The 26,331-nt window shown below is 27.2% G+C and overlaps 2 protein-coding genes and 1 long non-coding RNA gene across 6 annotated transcripts; 2 read left to right on the top strand and 1 right to left on the bottom strand.

Moving 5' to 3' along the window:
• Nucleotides 1–1,701: 1,701 nt before the first annotated feature.
• Nucleotides 1,702–18,944, bottom strand: LOC126896113 (uncharacterized). 2 transcript variants are annotated; one of them, XM_050668597.1, is made up of 2 exons: nt 18,740–18,944; nt 1,702–3,713 (listed from the first exon to the last, which is right to left on the bottom strand). In XM_050668597.1, exon 2 carries the CDS (start codon nt 3,710–3,712, stop codon nt 2,858–2,860), a length of 855 nt encoding a protein of 284 aa, XP_050524554.1. In that variant the 5' UTR covers nt 3,713; nt 18,740–18,944; the 3' UTR covers nt 1,702–2,857. The 2 variants fall into 2 exon arrangements, with proteins under 2 accessions (XP_050524554.1, XP_050524555.1); XM_050668598.1 differs by lacking the exon at nt 18,740–18,944 and adding an exon at nt 15,199–15,348.
• Nucleotides 15,770–18,746, top strand: LOC126896128 (uncharacterized). Its single transcript, XR_007701777.1, has 3 exons — nt 15,770–16,141; nt 17,438–17,552; nt 18,544–18,746. It is a non-coding gene; the product is annotated as an uncharacterized LOC126896128 (long non-coding RNA).
• A 2,416-nt stretch (nt 18,945–21,360) lies between the features above and the next one.
• Nucleotides 21,361–25,969, top strand: LOC126896104 (uncharacterized). 3 transcript variants are annotated; one of them, XM_050668580.1, is made up of 2 exons: nt 21,361–21,555; nt 24,174–25,969. In XM_050668580.1, the coding sequence occupies exon 2, from the start codon at nt 24,331–24,333 to the stop codon at nt 25,843–25,845; it is 1,515 nt and encodes a 504-aa protein (XP_050524537.1). In that variant the 5' UTR covers nt 21,361–21,555; nt 24,174–24,330; the 3' UTR covers nt 25,846–25,969. The 3 variants fall into 3 exon arrangements, with proteins under 3 accessions (XP_050524537.1, XP_050524536.1, XP_050524534.1); XM_050668579.1 differs by lacking the exon at nt 21,361–21,555 and adding an exon at nt 22,604–22,817; XM_050668577.1 differs by lacking the exon at nt 21,361–21,555 and adding an exon at nt 22,604–22,787.
• Nucleotides 25,970–26,331: the final 362 nt, after the last annotated feature.

Here is a 26,331-nt window from a genome sequence, read left to right on the forward strand (position 1 = left end):
ACAAGGTTAAAAAGTATATCATACACAAGATTAAAGAGTATATTACATAAATATACAAAAGGGTTTTACATAAAATACCATAGGTATAATAAATGTAAGTTTCACCTTGAGTAGATTTAATATAGCTCACCACTATCCTTTCTTCTTGTTTATTACAATAGTGTTAAATCATTTATTATATATTATTTATATATAAAAAAATATTAAAATATAAAAAAAAAAATAATCTGGATGCATTTAGTTAAATCCTCTGGTGTTTAATAAAGTCATGCCATTTGATTATTATTTTACTATACGTAAAAGTATACATAATACACAAATATTCAAAAGAAAAGCACTTTTATAACAAAGTCAATTCATTCAATGCATTTTATATTATCCAAATTTTTTTTTACTATTCAGTCATTTCAATTGTTCAAATTAAAGTTATGAAAAAAATACTTGTAACACTTATAGGCAATGGCATTTCTGGGTAAACGGGTAAACGCTGCATTGACCGAACTTTGTTTAAGTGAATTATTATTACTCGACGGCGATTCAGATCTCTCTATCGCAGACGTTTCAATTTAAAGTAATGAAATAAATACTTGAAACACGTATAGAAATTAATATCTCCTTCGAGTATTTCGTCGNATATTTATTAATATTTTCAAAAATATCATATATTTTAGCTTACACAGCATTTTTAAGAAAGGTATACGTTTTTAAGATGAGTGAATAATTTTTATGCAGTTTGGCTCTTTACAAAATGCCTATTTTAATGTATAAAATAAAGTTAAAATGGTTCACATTACAATTTCGAAGATCGACTTTTTTTTTTATTCATCCTAATATACACATTTCAAAAAATACATGATTAGATTTCATTGCGTTTTATTACTTATTGAAGCGCCCCATGTTATAATTGAAATTTTAATTAAGCACAAGATTTCTCCAAAGTGTCCCTCCACTTGTCGACTAGCCAGTCTGATCTCAGCCACAATGCGGGAAATCGGAGAGTAAGACACTAACATAACTTAATGTGCATAAATCTATAGTACAGTCATATCGAACTTAGGTTGTCCTTCAGGTAATTGAAATGAAGTAGGCCACATATCATATAGGTCTTTGAATAAAGGTAAAGATATTATTTGAGGTTTCATGTTGGTATTAGCTACGACCACACACAAGGTTAAAAAGTATATCATACACAAGATTAAAGAGTATATTACATAAATATACAAAAGGGTTTTACATAAAATACCATAGGTATAATAAATGTAAGTTTCACCTTGAGTAGATTTAATATAGCTCACCACTATCCTTTCTTCTTGTTTATTACAATAGTGTTAAATCATTTATTATATATTATTTATATATAAAAAAATATTAAAATATAAAAAAAAAAATAATCTGGATGCATTTAGTTAAATCCTCTGGTGTTTAATAAAGTCATGCCATTTGATTATTATTTTACTATACGTAAAAGTATACATAATACACAAATATTCAAAAGAAAAGCACTTTTATAACAAAGTCAATTCATTCAATGCATTTTATATTATCCAAATTTTTTTTTACTATTCAGTCATTTCAATTGTTCAAATTAAAGTTATGAAAAAAATACTTGTAACACTTATAGGCAATGGCATTTCTGGGTAAACGGGTAAACGCTGCATTGACCGAACTTTGTTTAAGTGAATTATTATTACTCGACGGCGATTCAGATCTCTCTATCGCAGACGTTTCAATTTAAAGTAATGAAATAAATACTTGAAACACGTATAGAAATTAATATCTCCTTCGAGTATTTCGTCGAGACTATACTATATTATAAAATTACCTTTTAGATTATAGAGAGGGTAATTTAATTAATCCAAATAATATCCAAGATAAAATCAAAAAAATGATACATTTATCAAATTTCGTAACGAGTTTGTACCAGAAAAGTATTAAGATTAAGTAATTATAAAGAGTATTTAATATATTAAGAAAAAAATTACTATATTAATCGTGATGTTTTTGCTATGATAAGTATAAACAAGCTATATTTTTAAAACATTTACATAAAAATATTCAGATGACTTAACTACTACTATCAATATTTTAAAAAGCATTATTGATATTTTAATATTAAATGCTTCACTTTTATTAATAAATTATATAGTTATATAATTATATAGAGCTGAAGAAAAATTGTTATGCATGTTTTTGATTTTGTAACTATCGACCCTACTCATACTCTATTTAGAAATGGTAATATTCCTATTTCAGAAAAAGAAATAGATCATTATAAAATATAACGAGAGGCAAATAGGTTTTTTATAGAAATACTATAACAAGTAAAAAAGCTATCCATCAAGTATAATAAAAAGCAATATAGAAAATAATTCAAATTCTTGGGGATGTTATTTTTTATGAAATTTTTATAATAGCGATAATATATTTGTTAACAGTTTAAAAAATTACTATAGTAATTCTGATGAAATTATGATCATTGATACTAACGAAATAACAAAAAATAACTATAGTAAAGAAATAACAGAAAGTAAGAATAATAATGCTAAAATTATGGAGATTGATAGTAGTAGTTGCTATGAAAGAACGGAAAAGAAAATGATCACGGAAGAAACTATTACAAATAGAGATAACATTTCTGAAAAGTATATAGAATATTGATATGAAATATTATTATCAGTCCGAAAATGTACGGACTTCCTGGTAGACGAAGACAGGCAGTCCAGTCCATGTATTACGGACTAATAGCTTTGTCATCCGTGGGATATGGATGATTTGGAGAATAAGAAGGATTTCCTTCCCTTCTGTGTGTAATAGGGGGAGAAAAATAGAAAAAGAGAAGTTTGTAAGACTTGTCTGATTATGTGGGACGAGGGGAACTAGAAGCGGAAGGAGATGTGGGACAAGAAAAAAAAGCCTCTACGATATCGTTCAGTATATCCGTAGCTTCTTCTTCAGACACAGTGGGTGTCGAGCTGATGTCGTTGCCAGTTGGCGGTCCCAGTGGAGTTGATGATGGTATAACCAATGGGTTAACGGTGTATCGGATCATGGCCGTCACCGGAGTTTGTGGTCTAGCTATCGGCGGAGTAATCAGTGGCAAGGGCGTTGTCTGTGGCTTCCCTGTCAGAGGTATCAGACTTCTCACGTTGGTTGTCACTGCTATGCCAGAGGCTGTTTTTCTCTCATTTTCTTTTCTCTCCAGAAATATCTTACGTTTGTATTCCCTTCGACGAATGTCGGAAGGACAAAGTTTTCTTTTGCGGGGAAGTGCAGGACGCGTTCCAGCGGACGTGCTCGCCCCCATGTTGACTCTCTGTAGCGAGGAGTTCGTAGCAGTCACGCAAGTAATAGCGGACTGACGATTTCGGTCCGTTGGTCGGCCTGTCGATGCTGATGTGATGGACACGGCTGAAACAAATGATAGCGTCCTTTCCCCTGGTAATGACCGAGGAAACACGGAAACAGTTTCAAGTGCCCTCCGTGTTTCACAGATGGTGGCCGTCCGCCCGTCTTTAAGACCCCTGTAGTATAAAGCCCTTGCTATCGGTTCCATAAAAATCTGATACAAACTTGCTTCCTGAGCGGCTTGAGGCGAGGTGAGCAGTGCCGGCGCTTGAGCAAGCGACATATCGAGCTCTTCTATTATTTGGCGGAAAATTTGTTGTAAGCGCTCCTTGCGTCCCCGGAGTGTATTGCCCTTATTGTTTGACATGCTAAAAATTAAAAATTATCATTAACGCAAAAATAATACTGCACTGGCGAGCTCCGTGATCGAGTCAATATGCAGTATTTTTTGTTAGTTATTTTAATTTTAAATATGAAACGTGAAGTGTGAGGCCTCGTCTGTTGTTGATACTTTACCCACTTGTTCCGTATATGTCAGTTAATTATAATTCTCTATTTATCGACTTTTTATTTTTGGTTCATTCTTTATGCATTATAGAAATATCGACTTTTTTTTTATAGAAACAAACATATTTAACTAGTTTATAAAATAGAAAATAATGCCAATTGAGAAAATGACTGGTCAGTAACAACTTTTGGACCAGTATTTTAAATGTTATTAACATTTATATACCTAGACGGAAGAAGGAATGAAGCCGAGAAATATGCAGTGATAAAAATAGCAGGACCTACTCTTCACTTTCAGACATTACTCTAAATTATTAATGAATTAAATATGTATGTTTCCATTAAAAAAAAAGTTGATACCCCTATAACGGATAAGGAATGATCCAAAAAATACTTATTAGAGGATAATTTAAAAATTATGTATAACTAAAATATATATAGAAAATTCTCAAAATTATTATTATTTTACGAATAATCGAGTGGTTAATGATTCACGGATCGTCATGTATACCAAAAGAAAGCTTGTAAAATGAGCTTTCAGAATATACTATGGGTAAAGTTTTATTGATTATTCACAAAATACAAGGCGTCAAATAATATACTTAAAAATTACCTGAAAAAATTAATTTTAAAATTTTAAAATGATTATAAAGTTTAATTTTAGCTACTAATTTAAGAAAATTAAAACAATGTTACATTTTTTCAAGTAAAATTAAAACTATATTAAAAATATTATTAATTTAAAAAACTAAAAAATATTAAACTCAAAGCCACAAAAAAATTAATGAAACGACGCGGATACGTATTTCGGAAACAATGTTACCATGATCAACGCTAAACACATACTGACACCCCGACTAGAAAAAACTCCCTTATATACCCCTAGTGACCTTATAACCTAGTGACGTTATCATTAAGTAATATTATCACATTTTGCCAGTTTACACAAGTTTAATAATGAATTTTTCAGTGGGCCAAGATCCCAATTAATTAAATTGTTTTTATTTTTAAACATTTCTATTGCTTCTCTGATATTAAGTTCTTTGTAATTATTTACGTTTTTAATTAGTTTTATGGTTTTAATAGAGTGATTATGTGTCAATAAATGTTCAGCCACTGGAGATTTCTCAACTTCTTGATTTTTAATATTTCTTAAGTGCTCTTTAAACCTGACCCCTATATTTCTTTTTGTTTGTCCTACGTAACATTTATTACAACTTTCACATTGTATTTTATAAATGCCTGATTTCCCCCCTTCATCTACCTTATCTTTAGGGTTACCTAATAAATCTCTTAAATTATTACTCTTAGATGTTACCAAAGTAATACCAAAATTCTTAAATATTTTAGTTAATCCATTTGAGATGCCCGGATAAAATAAAATTGGTGATCTAATTACTTTTTGTTCCCCCTCGCTGGAGAGTGTACTAGCTGCCCTCCTTTCTTTTTTCCACTTTTGTTTTCGGACTAATTTCAAAATTATGTTTTCGTTATACCCATTAAATTTAGCTATTTCTTTTATAACCACCAATTCTTTATCATAATCTATTTTATTCATCGGAATATTAATTAATCTGTAAACCATACTATTAAAAGCTGACAATTTGTGTTGCCAGGTGTGGTTCGATGTGTTCGGAATGTATCTGAACGTGTGTGTGTTTTTCCGATAAATTTCAAAATTTAGTTCCCCCTCTGTTCTTTTAACTAATAAATCCAAAAAAGGCAATTTTCCCTCTATTTCTTGTTCATATGTAAATTTAATCGATGGGTAAAAAGAATTTAAATGTTGTATGAAAACCCCCATATTAAAATCTTTATTTATAACTGCAAAAATATCATCGACATACCTAACCCAAATTTTTGGAAAATCACCATAAGTGTATTTTAAATTTGTTTCAAACCTACTCATGAAAAGTTCTGCTAAAAATGGTGATAGCGGATTTCCCATTGCTGTGCCCTCAGTTTGCTCATAAAATTTATTTTGAAACTGAAAAACATTTTGACTCATACATAACTTTGTTAAATTAATAAGCTCATTTATTTTATCCTGTTCAATGTTTTGGTCCTTTAGCCAGTCTTTAAGAAAATCAATTGTTATATTTATTGGAATATTCGGAAATAAGGCAACTACGTCAAAAGAAATTAACCTGTCATTATTTTGAATGGTATAACTAGATAATTGTTTAACTAAATCAATATTATTTTTAACTGAAAAACTATCGAATTTTTTGAAAGATGAAAATACCCTTACTAGGTGTTTAGCCAAATTGTAAGTCGGAGCATTAATATTCGACACAATAGGTCTCATAGTACTTCCTGGCTTATGTATTTTTGGCAAAGCATATAGTTTAGGTATTTGAGGGTTTGAAATTTTAATGAAAAACCTGAAATTTTCTTCGATTATTAATTTTGAACTATTTATGACGTTTGTAGCCTCCCTTATCATTTTATTTAATGGATTCTTTTTAATTTCTTTATAAGGACCCTCTTGAATCATTCTTTATACTCTTTCATAATAATCTTCTTTTTTTAGTATTACAACAGAATTCCCCTTATCTGCCTTTAAATAAAAACAGTTTTTATTTTTTAAGTCTTTTATGAGTCGTGAATGTTTTTCATTTTTTCCTAAACCCCCTTTATTTATAACAGAATTTTTTTGTAGAAAATTTAAACACTCCCTTCTTGCTAAGTCTTGATTATTAAAATCAACACTTTTAACCCCCATTTCAATGCCTACTAGTAGATCTTCCATTGGAAATTTTTTTGGTAAAAAACTTGTTTTAAGACCCAACTTAAGTATTTCAGTTTCTTCAACGGAAAAAACAATGTTTGTGTAATTTTTAACTAAATCGTCCCCCCAGTTTTTAGAAAATGAAACTACCGGACTCTTATTAAAATTATCAATTTGACCGNTGAAACTACCGGACTCTTATTAAAATTATCTATTTGACCCTTATTTTTGTATTCTGAAAGTAAATTTTGAAATTTTTTATTTAACTTTTCTTTTTTTGTTTTAAATTTATGTTCAACCACTTGGTACATCTTCAGCTCGAAGATATCCCACTGTGATTGACTCAAAAAATTAGAGAGTTTTAAATGTAATTGATAAGTCCCCATTTCTAATCTACTTCTATTGCGATAATGATTTATTATTTCTAACTTAAGAAATTTCTCCTGAGCGAAATTTATTGACTTGTAAAAATTAATATTATTATTGTTTGACTTACTTGGTAATCTGGCAAACTTCGGAGTCATATGGAACTTAATACATTTTTTGAGAAAAAATATATCAGCTCCAATCAGGCGTACTTTCGTCTTGAAATCACANAATTTATCGGAAAAACACACACACGTTCAGATACATTCCGAACACATCGAACCACACCTGGCAACACAAATTGTCAGCTTTTAATAGTATGGTTTACAGATTAATTAATATTCCGATGAATAAAATAGATTATGATAAAGAATTGGTGGTTATAAAAGAAATAGCTAAATTTAATGGGTATAACGAAAACATAATTTTGAAATTAGTCCGAAAACAAAAGTGGAAAAAAGAAAGGAGGGCAGCTAGTACACTCTCCAGCGAGGGGGAACAAAAAGTAATTAGATCACCAATTTTATTTTATCCGGGCATCTCAAATGGATTAACTAAAATATTTAAGAATTTTGGTATTACTTTGGTAACATCTAAGAGTAATAATTTAAGAGATTTATTAGGTAACCCTAAAGATAAGGTAGATGAAAGGGGGAAATTAGGCATTTATAAAATACAATGTGAAAGTTGTAATAAATGTTACGTAGGACAAACAAAAAGAAATATAGGGGTCAGGTTTAAAGAGCACTTAAGAAATATTAAAAATCAAGAAATTGAGAAATCTCCAGTGGCTGAACATTTATTGACACATAATCACTCTATTAAAACCATAAAACTAATTAAAAACGTAAATAATTACAAAGAACTTAATATCAGAGAAGCAATAGAAATGTTTAAAAATAAAAACAATTTAATTAATTGGGATCTTGGCCCACTGAAAAATTCATTATTAAACTTGTGTAAACTGGCAAAATGTGATAATATTACTTAATGATAACGTCACTAGGTTATAAGGTCACTAGGGGTATATAAGGGAGTTTTTTCTAGTCGGGGTGTCAGTATGTGTTTAGCGTTGATCATGGTAACATTGTTTCCGAAATACGTATCCGCGTCGTTTCATTAATTTTTTTGTGGCTTTGAGTTTAATATTTTTTAGTTTTTTAAATTAATAATATTTTTAATATAGTTTTAATTTTACTTAATTGATTAGCCACAAGTGATCAATTTTTATTATATTTACATTTTTTCACTGAATATTAAAAAAAAAATTCTAATAACTTAATTTTGATCATTATCATCATGTCTCTATCTCAACTATTTACGGTCGGCTTGTCCAAACAATTTGACAGAATTTTACACCGGATGTCGACTTGACGCAACGTTATTTTAGCTGGAGAACCAGTATGGGGTAAATATATGTGTCACTGTTAAAGTTCCCGTATGGTCACCCATTCAGAAATCAACAGCACAGCTGAATTTCAGCGCAAAGGCGGCGACACCACGCCCATAATAACTTTTTTTTAACTTGTTGTGGCTACTATTAATAGAAAACACAAATTAGTTAACATGTTTTTTACATTTTAAAGAGTAAAACTAAATATTTTTTTTTAATGAATTTACATAAATGTATAACACGCCGGCTTACTTATGATTGGGTTATTTATTTTTAAAAACAAAAAAGAAAGAAAAGGGGAATTAAAAATAAGTAAACCTATTTTTAACCAGTATAAAAATATTGTATATTATATTTTTACAAAATTCAAAAACTTAAAAAGAAAAGGAATGCGGGGATAACTTACATACTAAAAATAATTACACAGTGTGTATTTGTGTAGTGTGTATTACACACTGGTAACATTTAAACTCTTAACAAGGAACAAAAACTATAAGTGGTTCAAAAATTGAACGATTTGCGATTATTTGAGACGCGAGACATGAGAAGAGTGCCGATAGAGTTTAAAGGCGAATCGTAAAAAACAAAAAAAAAGGACTGTTCGCTATGAAAGTGACGATAGACGAACGACGAGCGGAAACATTCAAACCGGCCAAATACGAGCGCCAATGAAGATGCGAGAACTATCAAAGATTTGCCACTCTATACCTAACATATTGTCGTAATATGCTCAAAGCATTACGCATCTTATATTTATAAATGAAAAATTAATAATCTATATTTAATACCGATTGTATCTGGCATAACATATACACTGTTGTGCACTAGCTATTATACATGTATGTACATTTCAAATTGATTATTGTATAATTTGTATCTTATATTAAAAATAATTATCATGTTATCACTAAAAGTTCTAATGAGGGTAATTAAAAATAATATAAAAAGGCGCTGATTTTCTAAGAGAGATCACTTTTGAAGTTCTGAATTTAATATAGAATTCAGAATTCTATTGTCCAGTCTATTTTTCTCGAACTAGCCGCGACCCCGTGTCGTTTTCGGTACATTTTTAGACGATATTGAATATAATTATTTTTACGTCGAGACTTTATTTATTTATATAAAAAAAAGTTATAAATTTTTACGCAAATCTAGACGATCTTTATACAAGCTATCTAAATAGGTAAGTAATTTCATATTAGCTCAATTATTTAGATTTAATAATCTGAGTAAAGATTGGTAAAACAATAGATTGATTTAATTAATTTAAATATTAATAAATAGTTAGTGCTTGGTCATATACTTCGTCTGGGTATCAGAGAGGAGGCCTCCTTCACTCCAAGAACGTCTCAGTATTCTCACTATAGCACATACAGTTAATCTGACGCTTTGACTGGGTGTCAGATAAGAGGCCAAGACCCCGGCCACTACAAGAATACCTCAGCGTTTAATATTTTTATGAGAGAAACTTAATTCATTTCTTATTATATCTACTTATCTTTACTGTTTTAACCCTCGGAATCTACAATCGCGATATCACCTAGTCGCTTTTAACTTTATTTTTGTATTACTACAATATGTAGATCAAGTATTTCAAAATAAAAATCTGTGTTAAATTAAGTGATAATTATAAAGTAATTTTTAAGACCTATTCAGAAACATAAAATTAATAGTGTTTAATACAAATGTACATTTTTGAAAAAGTTTACTTTATTGTTAGAATATATATTTATCTTTGAGAATTTTATTTTTTAATTGTCCAATAATTACAAAATATTTTCATAAAATCAAAAAACTGTTAGTTAACTGTTTTTCAGTTGATCCACAAAATTTTATCTAACAGTAACTTATTTTTTAACATCTAAGAGATTCATTTGAAAACTAATTTTTCTATAACAAATATGTGTTGTAAAAATTGTCATTTGCAATATTATTAGTGATTAATTCCTGAATGTGTAATATTAAAAAATAATAACTAATATAAACATAAAATTGTTATTATTTGTACAATATAAAATCATTCTTGGGGATGTCTGGATTTTTTCCTGTGCTGCATTAGAACATCTAAGTATAAAATAACACAGTATATCCAACTTCAATGCAGTAATTGTTGAACACATTTTTTGTAGTCTTATTACTTTCTGGAAGTTTCTTCCAATAGGTTTTTCTAGACTCGGAAGAGTATGATTAATTTTTCTTTCAGCAATTTTAATTGAAAATTAATTACTAAAATTATTTTTAACTTATATTAAAAAAAATTTAAATAATATTAAACTGTGTAAGTTTTGCTACAAGTTCTAATATGAGTTATGCTAAGAATTAGTAAGTTTTAGTTATATATAAGTAGAATTACTTTTTTCTTATTTAAAAATTCTGTGTGTCATCTAAAAGTAAAAATATGTTAACTCATCGTTAAAAAATTTTAATTTTGTAACAGTTTTATAATCAATTTTAAATTATAAGTAAAACCATTATAATCTCCAGTGGTGCTCAAAAAAAAGTTAAAAATATTAAGGAGTAAAAAATTATTTATTTAAAGTTACTTAGATACACCATCAGACTGAAAATTAATAGTTCTTATTAGTAGAAAAAATTTGTAAATAAAAAACACATTATTGTAAAATCAAGATACCACTTCAGCAACACATGAAAATTAAAAAATAAATACCATATACATTATTTTGGTAGAATGTTTCCAATTCTCAAACTAACATTTTACTTAAGATACCTCAAACAAGTAACGAAGAGAATTTAATAAATGAGTGAGTAATTTTTTCACGAAGAAAAATTTTTAAAGAAGGGCAATCCTGCAAATACAAATGTATTGTTTTATAAATACAAAATGAAGTCTTTTAAAAAATTTTATATGAATTTTTTAGAATATTCCACTGGAAAGCATATTCCAAAAAAAATAAAAATTAATTTTCAAAATAAAATCACGGAATGTAATGTATTATGTTTTGTAAAAATGTAATTTTATATAAATATGTCCTATAAAAAAAGTGTACAGTTTCAATATTACATTATTATATTTGATTTCCATTTAATGAGAAAAAATGAATAATTGTTTGATTATCAATCATGATTATAAATTAAAATATTTAACTCTATACGTATATTTGACAAAACTTCAAATAATCATAATGCAAATGAAAAAAAACTCAACAATTATTTAATGAATTCACTGCATATTTTTAATCGAGTTAGTTAAGTTTAAAACTAATTATCTTAGCAGAAGATTTTTGTAAGTTTATGATAAATCATAAACTATTGTCCACTGTTAACTTATAACTGCCTTGTGTTTACTTAATTTGACTAGAGCGTAGGAGTATTGCAACAGAATATTTGGGAACTCTAATTATATAATTTTTTACCTAATCTAAAAAATATTTCTATACAACAAAAAATACAAATTAATTCATTTACGGTATATTCTATGGCAGAATTTTAGGAGACAAAGCCCCCCAAGTCTCTCCAGATTGCGGTCAAATCCAAACTGGACTGAATTAATTTTGTTGCCCACCTTTGAACAATGAAATGATATTAAATCATATTTTTGTTTGATTTCATATGAGACTAATTGTAATGACAGTTTTAGAGAATGGGATACCGAATATCTTTATAAACACATCTGTTTAATGACGAATCCTATCATCAGTGAAACGTACCTCTATATTTTTTAACTAAACTAATTAAATGTTATAATATTAATATGCTTTTAATGTTATAATAAGCATTAATAAGGAAAGGCAAAAAAGATTTTACGTCTGAAAATTGAAATCGCTATTCTTTTCCCTCCAAAAAAAAAATTTAAGGGCTCACACCAGTTATGTTACCTTTATGTACCTATTTTATCAAAAGTCGGATACATTTCGGGGATCTATTGTAATAATTATTCGTTAATAGACAGTAATCAATTATAACGCNTCTTTATCGTTGTTTAATTAAAGATATTTACAATTTCAACGTATTTTATTATATTAATTAGCGATAAGGGTTATACTTTTCCATCAGATAATATAATGCTACGATATTCATCTACTCCGAAATTTGATAATTTTTTAATCGATTTCGGGAATAATCGATATTCGGAGCTAATTTCATTCGGAGCAATCAATTAATAGTCCTATTCGGAGTATTCGTCGTCGTAGTAACATCCAAATTTTTGTAACCAGGTATTCGTAGTAATTGTTGTCGGAGTAAATGTATTCGGAGGATTTTTTTATAGTGTCGGAGTAAATGAATGTCGGGGCATTATCAGTTCGTGGCAATCTCCGGAACCCATTAAGTGCTTATTATTAATGTGGTTAAATATCTTGTAATTAATTATTCTTTTTAGGTAAAGGTCTTTGTTATATATTTAGTTTATATTTATGCATGTTTATTATAAATTCTTTTCAGAATAATATAATCTGTAAAAACCACATTACATATAATATAATATATGTTTTTTTTTCAAACTTATTCTTGTCGATAACACTTAAATTCAATCCCACATTTTGTTAACATTTAATGATAAATAACTGTTATAATACGTTCTTTAACTATACTAATTACTTGTTTTTATTTATTGCCAACTTATGAAACAAAAAAGACGGTGAAGCAATTTAAAATTTTATTTATAAAATATTTTATAAAACGCTTTTTATTGTAAAATCTATTGTACCTATAGAACGAAAAAACAAGTAAAGAAACCTAGCACAGTAAAATCATACTAATTTAGAATTTATTGACAATGTTTGAAAAAATTTAAGAAAACAGATTTAAATCCTGTAACTCAAACGCTAGAGACACACGTTACCATCATGGCAATCGACCACTGTCATTGCAGAACGATAAAAGGGCAATATAAGCAGGTTCAAATTTCCAAAGTCCTTTTTCTCAAGTTAGAGAAGGCGTTTGAAAAATATTAAAATAAATTTAACTTAATATTTAATGTAGATTAGATTCATATGACTTTTATGAATATCAGTAACCCCATCATTGTGGCTTTTCAAACAGTAGTTTAAAGTAAACAAATTAATTTGTTGTAGATTTGTTGAAAAGTAATAATAGTACTAAATTGAAATTAAAATTATAAAAAAGGTAAAAACTAAAAAAAATATCGTTTTTAAAAATATTTTTCAAAAAATCCTACCCTATCCCTTTTTTATACAGAATGTTCAGTAAGTTAGGAAACAGTTAAATTGTTACAAACAATGAGTACAATAGAAATTCGTTTCCTTATTTACTGAACACCCTGTATGTCAATGTATAGTTCATATTAGAAACACTTTCAAATAATTTTTTGTACAATTTATTAAATTTCTCTGCATTTTCCCCTTCTGCGGGCAGGAAAAGGTCATATTTCCAAAAAAAAAAAAATATATATATATATATATATAAAATATCAAAAGTATTTATTTTAAAAAAATTATTCTGATTCATCCATTTGTCAAATAGTTATGGCAGTTTTATATAAAAACAAATTTAAAAAATGTAGAAATTTATGGATTTTGAAAATCGTAAATTTTCAGAGAAATTTCCTCATTTATGAGAAACAAAGAAAATTTTTTCAACTAGTGATGTTAATGTCTTCAAATAGATACCATTTTTGATCTTTTGACATATTATTGAAAAAAATTGAAAACGGCAAAAAAAAATATAAATACTTCATAGTAAAATAACTCCTCAGTTTCGAGTTGAAGCTAAAAATTGATTTTTAATCATATTAATAAAAAAATTAAGTGTCCACTAAATAAAAATAATTTTTTTTTTAATTTCATCTATAATAGAGGACCTTCCTAATATTTATCTAAAAAAGAGTTTCGAATTTATAGAGCAATCATCATTACCAAATGTTCACAACACAATTTTAAAAAATCTTTAACTGTGACGTGTTGAACTATCTTTAAAATACTTAATAATACGAAATTATAACTTAATCAACAATAATTTTTATTTTTTAACCCAACCCAACTTAACTTATAAATAATAGTATTAAAACAAATACTTGAAATTTGAAGAACATCATGAAAACGTGTTTTTGTATACATGATTTTTTTTTTTATTCATACTTGGATTATTACTTAAATATACTAAAAATAGTTATTATTTACTACATAAAATAAAGAAAAAAAACCATACTTATTTTATGTGTTATACTTGCAAGTGGGCTTTTAATATTGGCCTGTAACAACAACATGGTTTGACACTTGCATAAAGACTAGCTATAGTAGCAAGGGTCGCCACCACCTAGGCGAGGTGTCACACCTATCAGATATGATTACCGGACCATAGGTGGAATTTAATTTTAAGTTAATTAAAAGTATAATCTAAGTTAATATGTCGTTATATGTATAAATTACTATAATACCTCGTGGTTTATTAAACACAATTATGACAATCAAAGTTGTATGTGGTTAATATGTAAAACATACCGTAGCCCGTGTCTAGATTAAGAAATAGGGATAAATACACGCGAGTAATTAAGTTACTCGCGCAATAAAATAAATATTATAGTTGAAGTTAATAAGGAAAATTAATTTAATTGTTATAAAAAAAGAAAATTAAGTTAAACATGGACAAAAATGCGAATGCATCAAAAACCATGTCTACAAATAAAGGCAATACAAATAAAATAAAATATATAAACAAAAAAAAATAATAATATTACAAACATCACGGACGGTATTGGAACACATCCGTTAATGTTAATCGGAAATTAATGAAGAACACCAGGAGCGGTCTAGACACTCGCTCCTTAGCGTTGGCTAGAAGAAAAGGGAAACACGTGCTCTCCACACATAAACAAAATTAAGTTAATTTACGATAAAATAAAATGAAATAAAATAATTAATAAAATATAGCTCATTACATAAATATAATATATAAAAGAAAACGATACCCGGTCTCCGAAGAGACCCATCCGATGGTCTGGATGCTTCGTCGAAAAGACCTGGCCGTTCGCTGTTGGCGGCTCTACTCCATCATTGAATAAAAATATTAATAAAACAATAAATGTGCGCACTCTAGCACGGTCAATGACAGAAGAAAGAAAAGAGAAGAGTCAACACCGATCTAACAGCAATTTCAAATCGATAAGGCCAGTCTTTTTGGAAGGGATTAATACTGATAAACAATTCGATTTTAATTATATTTCTCTTTTATCGCCTTGTCTAGCGGTCAGCGGCAAAATAATGAGTGGTTGACACCGCTGTGTCAGAAAAAGGTTCTTTTACGCGATAAAATAAATAAGTAGACATAACAAAAAATCATAAACGGCCCACCTTCGAATTTGTGACGTTACATACTTATTTCCCCACCTGTATAAGGTCAATAAGTATATTATAAATATAAATGTAATTACCCTTGACATCGTGGACAGTCTCTCATACAACAGTCTATCGCAAAGTTTTATTTGATATTTATCAGTTTATATTGTTTTGTGTTTATACCGTTTATTTTATTATTTTTATTTTTGTCATGTTAAAAAAAAATTTATTTATATTTTGTTACGTAGTGTTAACTTATATACTACTAAAGAAAGATTTAATTTCAATCAAACGCTTCGATTATTACTTGACATTGAATGCATTGTAATTCAGTATATGTAATTCAAATTATCTATATTTCTTAACCCTTGGGTATGTATAGTATTCGGATATATCTTTATGGAATCATTTGGGAGAAGAAACCAAAGTACTATACCTTGGTATGAAGTGTGCGCAAGGAACCTTCCTACAGGTCTTATTGCATCGACAGTTCTTGTCCACCTTTTCAAAAACTAAAACTAAACTAAGTCGTTAATTATACCACTGGTAGGTGTTAGTAAAAAAATTATAATTATATTTATAACATATTTACTTAATGTTAACATTTTAACTACAATTAATACATCAGGTAATATTTGTACTTGGTCCAACTATGCTACAACCCCACTGTGCTAAGTTTTTTTTTGGAATCTTAAAGAAAATACATTTTTAAACATAAAATTATTTCTTTTTGCAAAGTGGGCGCTTAATATATGTTTAAAAAGCATACAAACAGTTACTTGAAAAAATTACAAAAAAAATAAATCTTAGTCTTTTAATTATCTCTATAAATAATAAAAATTAACTTAGGGATTGAAATGTTATGTTTAGATTCCGAAATATATCTTAATAAATAATCACAAAAAGAAGATATTAAAAATCAAATTTAAAAAAAATAGTAATTTGGCCGGCTGGACATAAGTTTCGGATCACTGCATAGTGTGCCAGAATTTCAATAGCAGGACAGAATTAATAGAGCTCGATATTAATGAAAAATACTGTTAAAGATGGATATTTATATGTTTTCAATGACTCTGAATTCAAATTTTACAAAAATCGTTCATTTTTTTTATTTTAGAGGGTTAAAAGTAACATATTGAATTTAATCTAAAATGTGGAGGGATATATTATATTATTTTTATAAATTAGAGGAGAATAAGAGTGAGATAATCTTTAAATTTAATCTAAAATTACGAGTGGTACGTTAAATTACAAGTTTTTGAGGACCCTAAATCTAAATTGAACTTTAATTTTTTTTCTAAATGTAAAAGTACTCTACAATAATTTTTTATTAAAACTGATATTAAGCATTCATACAGTTACCGCTGATTAAACTGTGGTAAATCTAAAAACAAAGAAAGGTATGCTTATATAGCATAATAAATAAGGTTTATTCCTAATTTAGTTAGGTATATTTTTTCCATAAAGATTTTAAGTTTTTATTAATTAAATCAACATTTATTTTTGTTTTTCGATTGGCGTAGCTCAGAAAAGTTATTAATATATAAATTTATACGTGTAAAAATAATTAAATAATTTATTTAGACGAAAATTAAATTATGATAAATTAAACTTACAATAACTTACTTTAAATATTTACTAGTGTCATAACAAAATTTTATACAATTATATTTAAAAACAGTACAAAAAATGCCTTGAAGAAAGTAAATTGACATTTACAATGGCTGCTCGTGGTTTGAACGACTGGGCAATCGCACCCCCTACTAAAATTAATTAAATAAGGAAAACTAATTTTAAATTTTTAAAACTATATTTTTATTAAAAATGCAAATTTTTAAATAGTAAAATTGGTACAATGCATTTTTCGTGTGCGAACATTCAAGTTATTTCCCTCAGTAATGCAGGTACGCATGCAAATATGAGGCCAGTTTGGACAACCGACAGCGTCATCCATACGGTAAAATATTAGTATATTACTAGATTGATAATTTATTTTTAGAATTAACTGCATGTACACTTGTTATCGGTTGCTATAATACTATAATCGCTATTATTATTATTTCAAATTCTATTTTCTACTGAGACCTTTAAAATAATAATATGTGTATTGTTTTATTTTATTATATTTAAAGGCGCACCCCCACCGCCAGCACCCACGAACCACACTAATATTTACTAATATATAGTAAAACCATTAATGGCTTTGTTGTTTGTCATGCATCACTTGTACAAGTTTCAAATTTTAGGTACACGAATATCACGATAAGATATAACAGAAAATTACATTTTTCTATCATACGATGACAATAACATTAGATAATACTGTTATTAACTGAATAATTTTAAATTTTGGGCCATTTAATAAATTACGTTTCACTGCACTTATTATTACAAACATTTTAGTAACTTTTACTACCAAAGTATTACATACTTCAAGGACTTAATTTACATTAAGTACTTTATTTATAATTTTTTTTAAAATTTAAACTTTTTTGGTAATTATTAAGAAACAATTTCTAAATAATTAATAAAAATAAAAATGAGTGGTATAATCTAACAATTAAGTATTCAAGCTTTCTATTGGTATGTAAAATATTAGTGTTATTTGAACTTAAGTCGTGTAATGATAAATAGCAAAATAACATATATAAATGCTCGTAAATTATCTTCCACAGTTGCTAATGCTATACGATTTTATTAATACAAAAGTACTAATTATAGTATTTTCTGAGCTCAAAATATCGTTCATGTGCGGTCAAACATACCTAAAATTATGAGCCAGTCTAAAGATATTTAAATTGATATTTTGTCCTTCTTCGATTATCAGTGGAGTAAGTATCGGTATAATTATTATACTAAAACCATCCGACGCGTAAAGATAACAATATTAACAACGAATAATACATAATAATATACTACAAATGTTATTTATACAAATATTTTTCCAGAATAATCTCTAATGCAAATCCAATTATAAATCAAATGCGAAAAGCCCACTTAAGTTCACTGCTATCACCAGCGAAATTTACTCAAAGTAACTATCTGAAAATCAAAAATAGTACGAGGGTCTTCACCGTTTCAAGTTAACATCCAAATTTCTAATAAAAATCAGAAAGAAAACTAAAGGAAATCGACATTTATTACCTTATTCCTAAGATGGTTGACTTCTGAAAAGACAGTTGATGTAACCACGAGAGATGTTGGTAAAGTAGGCAAAAACAATTCGTATCTTATTAAGTAATATAAATAGGGAACCAGTCAGTACGTATAAGTCGGAAACACAATGTACACGGTGATGTCGAAAACGAACAGAACACTAATACTGCAAGCGACAGTCAACGGCTTAATTTAAGAATTTAAATACCGAGGCTTGGTGGACTTTGCACTACCTGTGCCGTAAGCGGGGATACTTAGTTATCTATCACTTGTTATAATGATAGGTGGATGGCTGATAAAGAGAGAGACTTGAGCGAGCGCTTGTTTAAAACGAGACACGGTACAGTTTTACATTCTAAATTAAGAGGACGCCATATGGTGAATAAAACGTTTTTAAACATGTTTTGCGAGGGACATTATTTGATTTGTATTGGTGCCCGGGTCCCAACATTTTTACCAAATTATAAAGGAGAAAATTATCTGCGATTTTGCGTTTTTATGTTTTCGTTAAAATCATTTCTAGTATTTTATATTCACAATAAAACATTCCTATTTTTTAGTTTTTTAAACGTTTGACCAATAACTTTAGAGTTGCGTTATCAAAATTATAAAAACATTAGATCGTAGATAATTTACTCCTTTATAATTTGTTGAAAAATCGGACATTTTCATCTCAATACAACTTGATAAAACAGTTTTCATGCAAAAAAAAAAATGAATTTTTGTCTGTGAACACGTTTTAGTCCTTAGTGAAGAAATTCCTGTTGAGCGGCGGTAACCGTTTACCCTCGCCTTTAAACTGCCCCTCATCGAAGATCAAAACCAGTTATTAGCTTCGATGCGAAGCTGATAAAGTATTAATTTTACCATGATGTGTTTTTTTTTTTAATGTCTGTTGTTCTCACTGTACCGATTTCTTTCAACAATACGTCAAAACATCACAAATCGTATCTAGTTGAAGACATTACCCTTAAAAATTAAAAAATTTTCCCTCGTTCCCCACAAATGGGGGAAATCTCCGAAAAAAATACAAATTTAAAAATCGGTAAATTTTGTAATTTTTTTCACTTTTGTTTCTTAAAACTTCCATAACTTTTTCAAATATTAACAAATCAAAATAATATTTTTTTATATTGAAACCTTAGGTAATTTCCTTTCATTTGATATCATTTTTTTTAAAAATCTAACACTTATTCTGCTCACGGGGGGATTTAAAATAGCAACTTTTTTACTAAAACTAACTTTTTCAACTTAACTTTTGAAAATGTTCTGGAAATACTGCATCCTTTAAACATATGTTAAATTGAAGCTTATGTCATGTACTATAAAATTAAAACAAAAAATTTGTCCCATCTATCTTCTAATACCTATCTTCTATGCGCAAATGGCTACCGTATTAAAAAATATGCTAATCCTGTATTAAAATTCTGGGTTTTTTAATATCAAATCAATTGATATTTATCTCATTTAGATTCAATAACTTCAATAAATATAAAGGATCCTATCACTATAGTGTCCCCTCGTGAGAAGAAATTCATATTCATGTTAATATTATTTTACTATGTGGTTCTTTTTGTGGCTACGATTTATTTTGCCAACTCTCACTAGACCTACTTTTTTCAACGATACGTCAAATGATTAATTTAAGTTAATGATATTAAAATTAATGATTAGTTTAAGTTATTACTCTTAAAAATCGAAAAAATATTCCTTATTCAAATAAAAAGTAGCTTAACCAGCTTTTTCCATACAAACAATTAAAATCATTAATTTCTAATATTCTTAAAGTATTTATTGTCAAATTAGATTTGTTATGATAAAAGTATTCAACTACAAAAGTAAATAATTTTACTTTGTAATTTATTCATTTTTTAACTCTATTTGTGTGTCCTACTACCAGTCTATAATATTCCAAATTTTTTTGTAACATGTTGCTATATAAATCATAAATTTAAAATAAAATGATTTTTAGTTTCACCTGAATTTAACGATGGATTTTTACAATTATAATCAAATTTTATAATAGGCTTAATTGAATAAATCTTTTTAACAACTTTTTTTTATTGGATTTTTTAGATATATAATCATTAAAATTAATTAAATTCTGAATATTTCCATTGTAGAATCTTTTTAAACACCAAAAGTTAATTAGAAATTATTACTATGATTTTTATTTAAGTGTTCTATTACGATAAAAATGCAAAAAAATAATGAGTTTTTCTGATAAATATACAGTAAATAGTAATTATAATATTATGTCAATATATATATATAATATATATTATATATATATGTGTGTGTGTCTGTGTGTGTCTTTACGTTGTTTATACCATATTTTTGTTTATTAATGTGTATTAATTAAAAAAGGGATGTGACGTTAATCTTTATAAATAAATAAATAAAAACCAACTGTTATTTTGTTCATATATACTTAATAAAATTTTAGCGTTTTAAAATGACATCGTTAAAAATACGATGTAAAATACCATTTTTTCTTTTCAAAAAATTATTGTTGGATTCACTAATAAACAAATAAAAAATTTACGCGTAATTTATTCAAACTTCTGTCATATTAAATGTCTATTCAACATTTTCTTATTAAACTGTGGGTTGAAATCTAGTTAGTAACTGCCCTCTAATTCAGTACTACATAAGTACGTTAATAGGTTATATTTTCAACAAGAGGCTATCACGATTGATAACAACTGGGAGTTTTACGTTTCGTCGGGGTACATACAATATATACTACATAGTCAAAAGTTTTTTACATATTCAGTAACAATACAAAGTAATTCCTTTGTTTAGTAAGTATAACTCTATGTTATTCAAATGAATTCATCGAGAAAATTTTTAATGTATCAAAATACGAGTCAATATTGATAAAAGTTAAAAATAATTTCTTGATAGATATTATTATTTCAATTGTGTATGATCTAATCATAAAATAAATCAGGGTTGTGTGGTGCAAGTTGATACTTAAGACGAGATATTTTATTCGATTTAAAAAAATATTGAAGTGTTTACGAATTTATTTGTAAATATTTTTATATACTATACACCAAACAATATATCAACTAAACAATGACGAATTTTTCTAAAATAATTTTAAATGAACACACATGTTTGTTTAAAATAGCACTTCTTAATTTTTGCAAAACAATGTAATGTTGTTGTTTTACGGCGTAAGGTTTTAAATTGAGCGTCAATAAACAAATATTTTATTGCAATAGATATATCAAAAATATTTGAAATTTTAAGTCTTAATAAAATTTGGGAAGTACTAAAGGTATTTTTTAACATATAAGATGTGAGACAAGTTGTTTTTTTCGTTATTTTTATAATAAATTTCTGTATATAGTTTCTTTATAACAGGATAACTAGCTCAGCTACAGAAAAAAATATTATTAATTATATCGATTTCCCTTTTTAAACATTTTCATATCCCAATTTTTTTAATTATTCGGCGAACTAAAAAATTGTATAATATATCCAAAATTTCTTAATAGTCCAAAAGTCCTTCTTAATTGAAAAATACATATGTAATACATTTTTTAAGTATAACCTTGAGACGGCCCCGCGTCGCTTCGTGATACACGATGCCCCGCGACTCGTGCCACCTTTATCAGCCGTTGTTCTACTATGAGTATTTGACTGACCGACACATTGTGTCATATGACACAGTGTAAAGTTTAGCAAGTGCCACACGACCGACGACGACCTGCCGCAAAAGATACGCTAAGTCTTCTTCCCGTTGTCAAAATGACAACTTTGAGGTTGTACTCCACCGGTTCGGGACGTGCCGCACTCGATGAACCAATCCGTACCTGCGCACTGTTGTCATCAACGATGCTAACTTTTTAACGTCGAAGATCATGCCCAATACCACCGCGTCGCCTATGCCAGCGAAAGTGCCGCGATATTAACTGTGTTCGTATTTTCGGTTTATTTGTTTTTTTTAATAACCTGTTGTTGCTTATTAATAAACGGCCCAAGGGTCTCTACCCTCAAAACTAGTGTCAACTTCAATTATTGCGATGTAAGTCGTGTCAACCTACATTCAACTAGGGTGTGTTAATTTGTTCCAGGCAAGATGGCAAATTTGATTTTTTTCTAATTAAAAATTAATTTTTGTTTTCTATAATATGGATTTTATACTGAGGGATGTTTATATGATAACATTATTCTTATCTACCCCGTTTTATACCAGAATTTAGTTGTTTTTAAGGTTTTTTATTCAAATACGCCTTTGGGGGGTTACATTTAGAGTTTTTAGAAATCGAAACTATTAAATATTATTTCGCTATGCGCAACGAATTAGACAATAACTCAAAAAAATCCATTTCGTAATTAGAAGGTATTTGAATTTAAGTTGAACTCTTCTTATAATAACTTCAAAATATCCTCAATTTCCATTGAATCGGAATTAAACAACTGAGAAAATTGATAAACACATAGCGTGAATCAATGAGTCATTTTTATTTTGATATACTAAAAAACGAAAAAATATGAGTTACTGCCTTATTCCTTGCGCGTATTGATTTAATCAAAAAACTAAAAATTCGTTCTCGAACAAATTTTTTAATACACGCAGTTGTTAATATGATAACTTTGTTAAAATATTAAACGTGATTTAAATACTTAGAATAATATAATACAAGCTGATTTGCTAATTATGTCTCATGATTTATCTTCAAAAATATCAGATCAAATATAATTTCTTAAAAAAATATATAACTTATAAGGGTATAATTTCTAGAAGTTATAATTATCCTGTTAGCTTTAAATAATACAAAAAATTATAGTTATATTCCCTCTTCTTTCTCGTTAAAATCGTATCAATTAAGTTTTTAAATAGTTATTTAAGTGTTTAACTGGCTAGCAAATAAGAAAATGATCTTATTTAGAAAGTTACTAGTCGATCTACTTTTGAACTAATATTTGAAATTTATTAACTCTTAAAAATAATCGATGGAGATGAAACGCGGGTCTGTTTATTTTTATCTCGAATCATTCCTAAACTGTTCTCCTCCTGCTATAATGTAAAGATAATCATTTTTTTAAATAACAGTTTAAAGTTGTTGTTAACTAGTCATATTTTTATTTTTAAGACAATTAAATATTTAACCATTCACAAAACGTAAGTTGTTACATTTTTAAGGAGAAGAATTACATTTTGATCAATCGGCCGAGAAGCAATAAAACTATTTTCTTTTGATTTGTTAATTAAAGTGTTTATTATACAAATAACTTCTGAAAAGAAAAAAAAATAATTTCTTATATTTTTAAGAGTATGCTTGAGACATATTAAGTATACTTGTTTACTAATAAAAATTAAAAAATAATTTGCGTTTTAAAATTATTTAAAGCATATTTTTTTTATATAAGAAAGCTGTTTAAATACTATATAAAAAATTGTTTACAGATATCCTATATAATTAGTATTAGAGTAGACGCAGCAACATTTTTGAGTTACCATACACTGATTAAGTGCCTCAAATAAATTTTTCGTAAAATTACAAGTAAGAATTTATGTACATAAATATAATGAATTGATAGATAATTAAAGAAACTTAATCGCTATGTTTTATGTTGCTAATTTTGTTATACTTACACTGATTGGATTTGTAAACTTGCCAAACAAAACTGTAGCTATAACTTATTCAAAAAACAATGTTCCATTTAACAATAAAATACAGATGGAAATTCTTGAAAAAAAATTAAAACATTTGGAAAATATTTCTCAAGTAGATAAAAGAGTAATAGGTAAGATTAAGACGTTTGAAGATAAAAAGATTAATAATTTATTTATTACAGTAAATTATCATTTGATTACGCTCAGATGTATGTACACATTTAATATATATCATCATATGATCTTAACTCAATATCTTGTAAAAGATAATAATTATAAGAAAATAGACGAAAGACATCTTTTTGAAATAATCACACAAAACAAAGAAATTATACGCAATATGTTATCAACGTCTATTAGTATGGGTGTTAAGGAAATTGAAGCTTTATGGTTAATTTATATTTATATGGAAAAATCAAATACCAACATTAAATATATTATTCAGAATCACGAATTTCTAGTGAAATATTTAGCTGATCATACAGGCTGTCATTATTGTCAAGATCAAAAAAAATATAATTTTAATTTTGTAAATACAAACTTAAAAGAATGTAACCAACAAGAACCATTTAATTTATGTATTGAAAAAGTTAAATCTTTAGTTAAGGAAAATACTGACACTATTAATACATTTATGAAAAAAAATGCTGAACATGGTATCACAACAAATAATTTAGATTTGATTGATAGTAAGCATTTATATATACATGACGTGTTCATTTTTGATCAATTTAATAAATTTTCTAAAGATCTGAAGACTTATTTTCAAATAGGAGTGAATTGGAAAAGTGTTATACCTGTATATAAAGAATATAATTTATCATTACATTATCCTGAAGGCTTTACAAATTTTACTAACAATATGAAAATATATCAAAGTGGTTTATTAAATTTCATAAAATTATTTGTTATTAGAGCATTACATGTACATCTCAGATTTCCAGACGAAAAAATAAATCAGTATACTGACAAAATAATCAATATAGTACAAAAATTTAAAACTTTTTTAGCTTTACCAGATAAAGATCACTTACATTTAATTTCAAATTTGTATTATTCACAAGAAAAAAAATCATTAAAAGACTTAGTTGTTAAGTGCGAAAAAGATATAGTAAAAGATATATGTGCTAATTCAAATTTAGAACCTTGGTATGTGGTGAACCCTGACGGTTTTATAATGAATCCAGAAAGTATATCACTGCATTTGGACAAAAAACTAGACAAGTCACTCGAAAATTTGGTAATAAAATATGATATCTTATACGATGATTTTCAATCAGATGACAAATTAATTTTAATAAATGTAAAGCTTCTGAAAGTGTTCTGTGAATACATAATTGAAAAAAGTGATATCAAAGACATAAATTTTAATATAGTCAATTCTTTTTTGTATACTAACAGCCAAGGTGGCCAAAAAACAATTATAACTAAAATAAAAGATATCTTTAATAAAAACGTTTAAAATACGATTTAAACACTTTTTTTATTATATTTTTAATTTGTAAATATTCAAATTTAAAATATATTTTATTTTTTATAAAAAATAATATTAAACATTGTGTATTAAAGTAGTAATAATATTATGTATTTGTAAGACAAAAAATATATAAAGTATTAAAATTTTTTTTGAAATAATAAATACAATAAATATATTCAACCACTTATAAATCAAAAATAAATAAACTATTCAACAAGCCAAAATATGTGTTTATGTCATTATTTAAAGAGAATTATTAAAGAATTATAATAATATTAAGATAACAAAAACAAAAATAGTTGTTAAAGATTCCAAAAATAGCATTATCATAATATGTTATTTTATCTTAAGGGTCTATAGATTACTATTCTTTTATGACTATTGACATAATATAAAATTACTATTTGATTAATATGATTTTTATTACTTAGCACTATTTGAAATGTACAGTTATAGGTCTATCAATGTAAT

The sequence above is a fragment of the Daktulosphaira vitifoliae genome, unplaced genomic scaffold (genome assembly GCF_025091365.1).
Source record: "Daktulosphaira vitifoliae isolate Bord-2020 unplaced genomic scaffold, ASM2509136v1 Scaffold_1, whole genome shotgun sequence".
Classification (NCBI taxonomy): Eukaryota; Metazoa; Arthropoda; class Insecta; order Hemiptera; family Phylloxeridae; genus Daktulosphaira; species Daktulosphaira vitifoliae.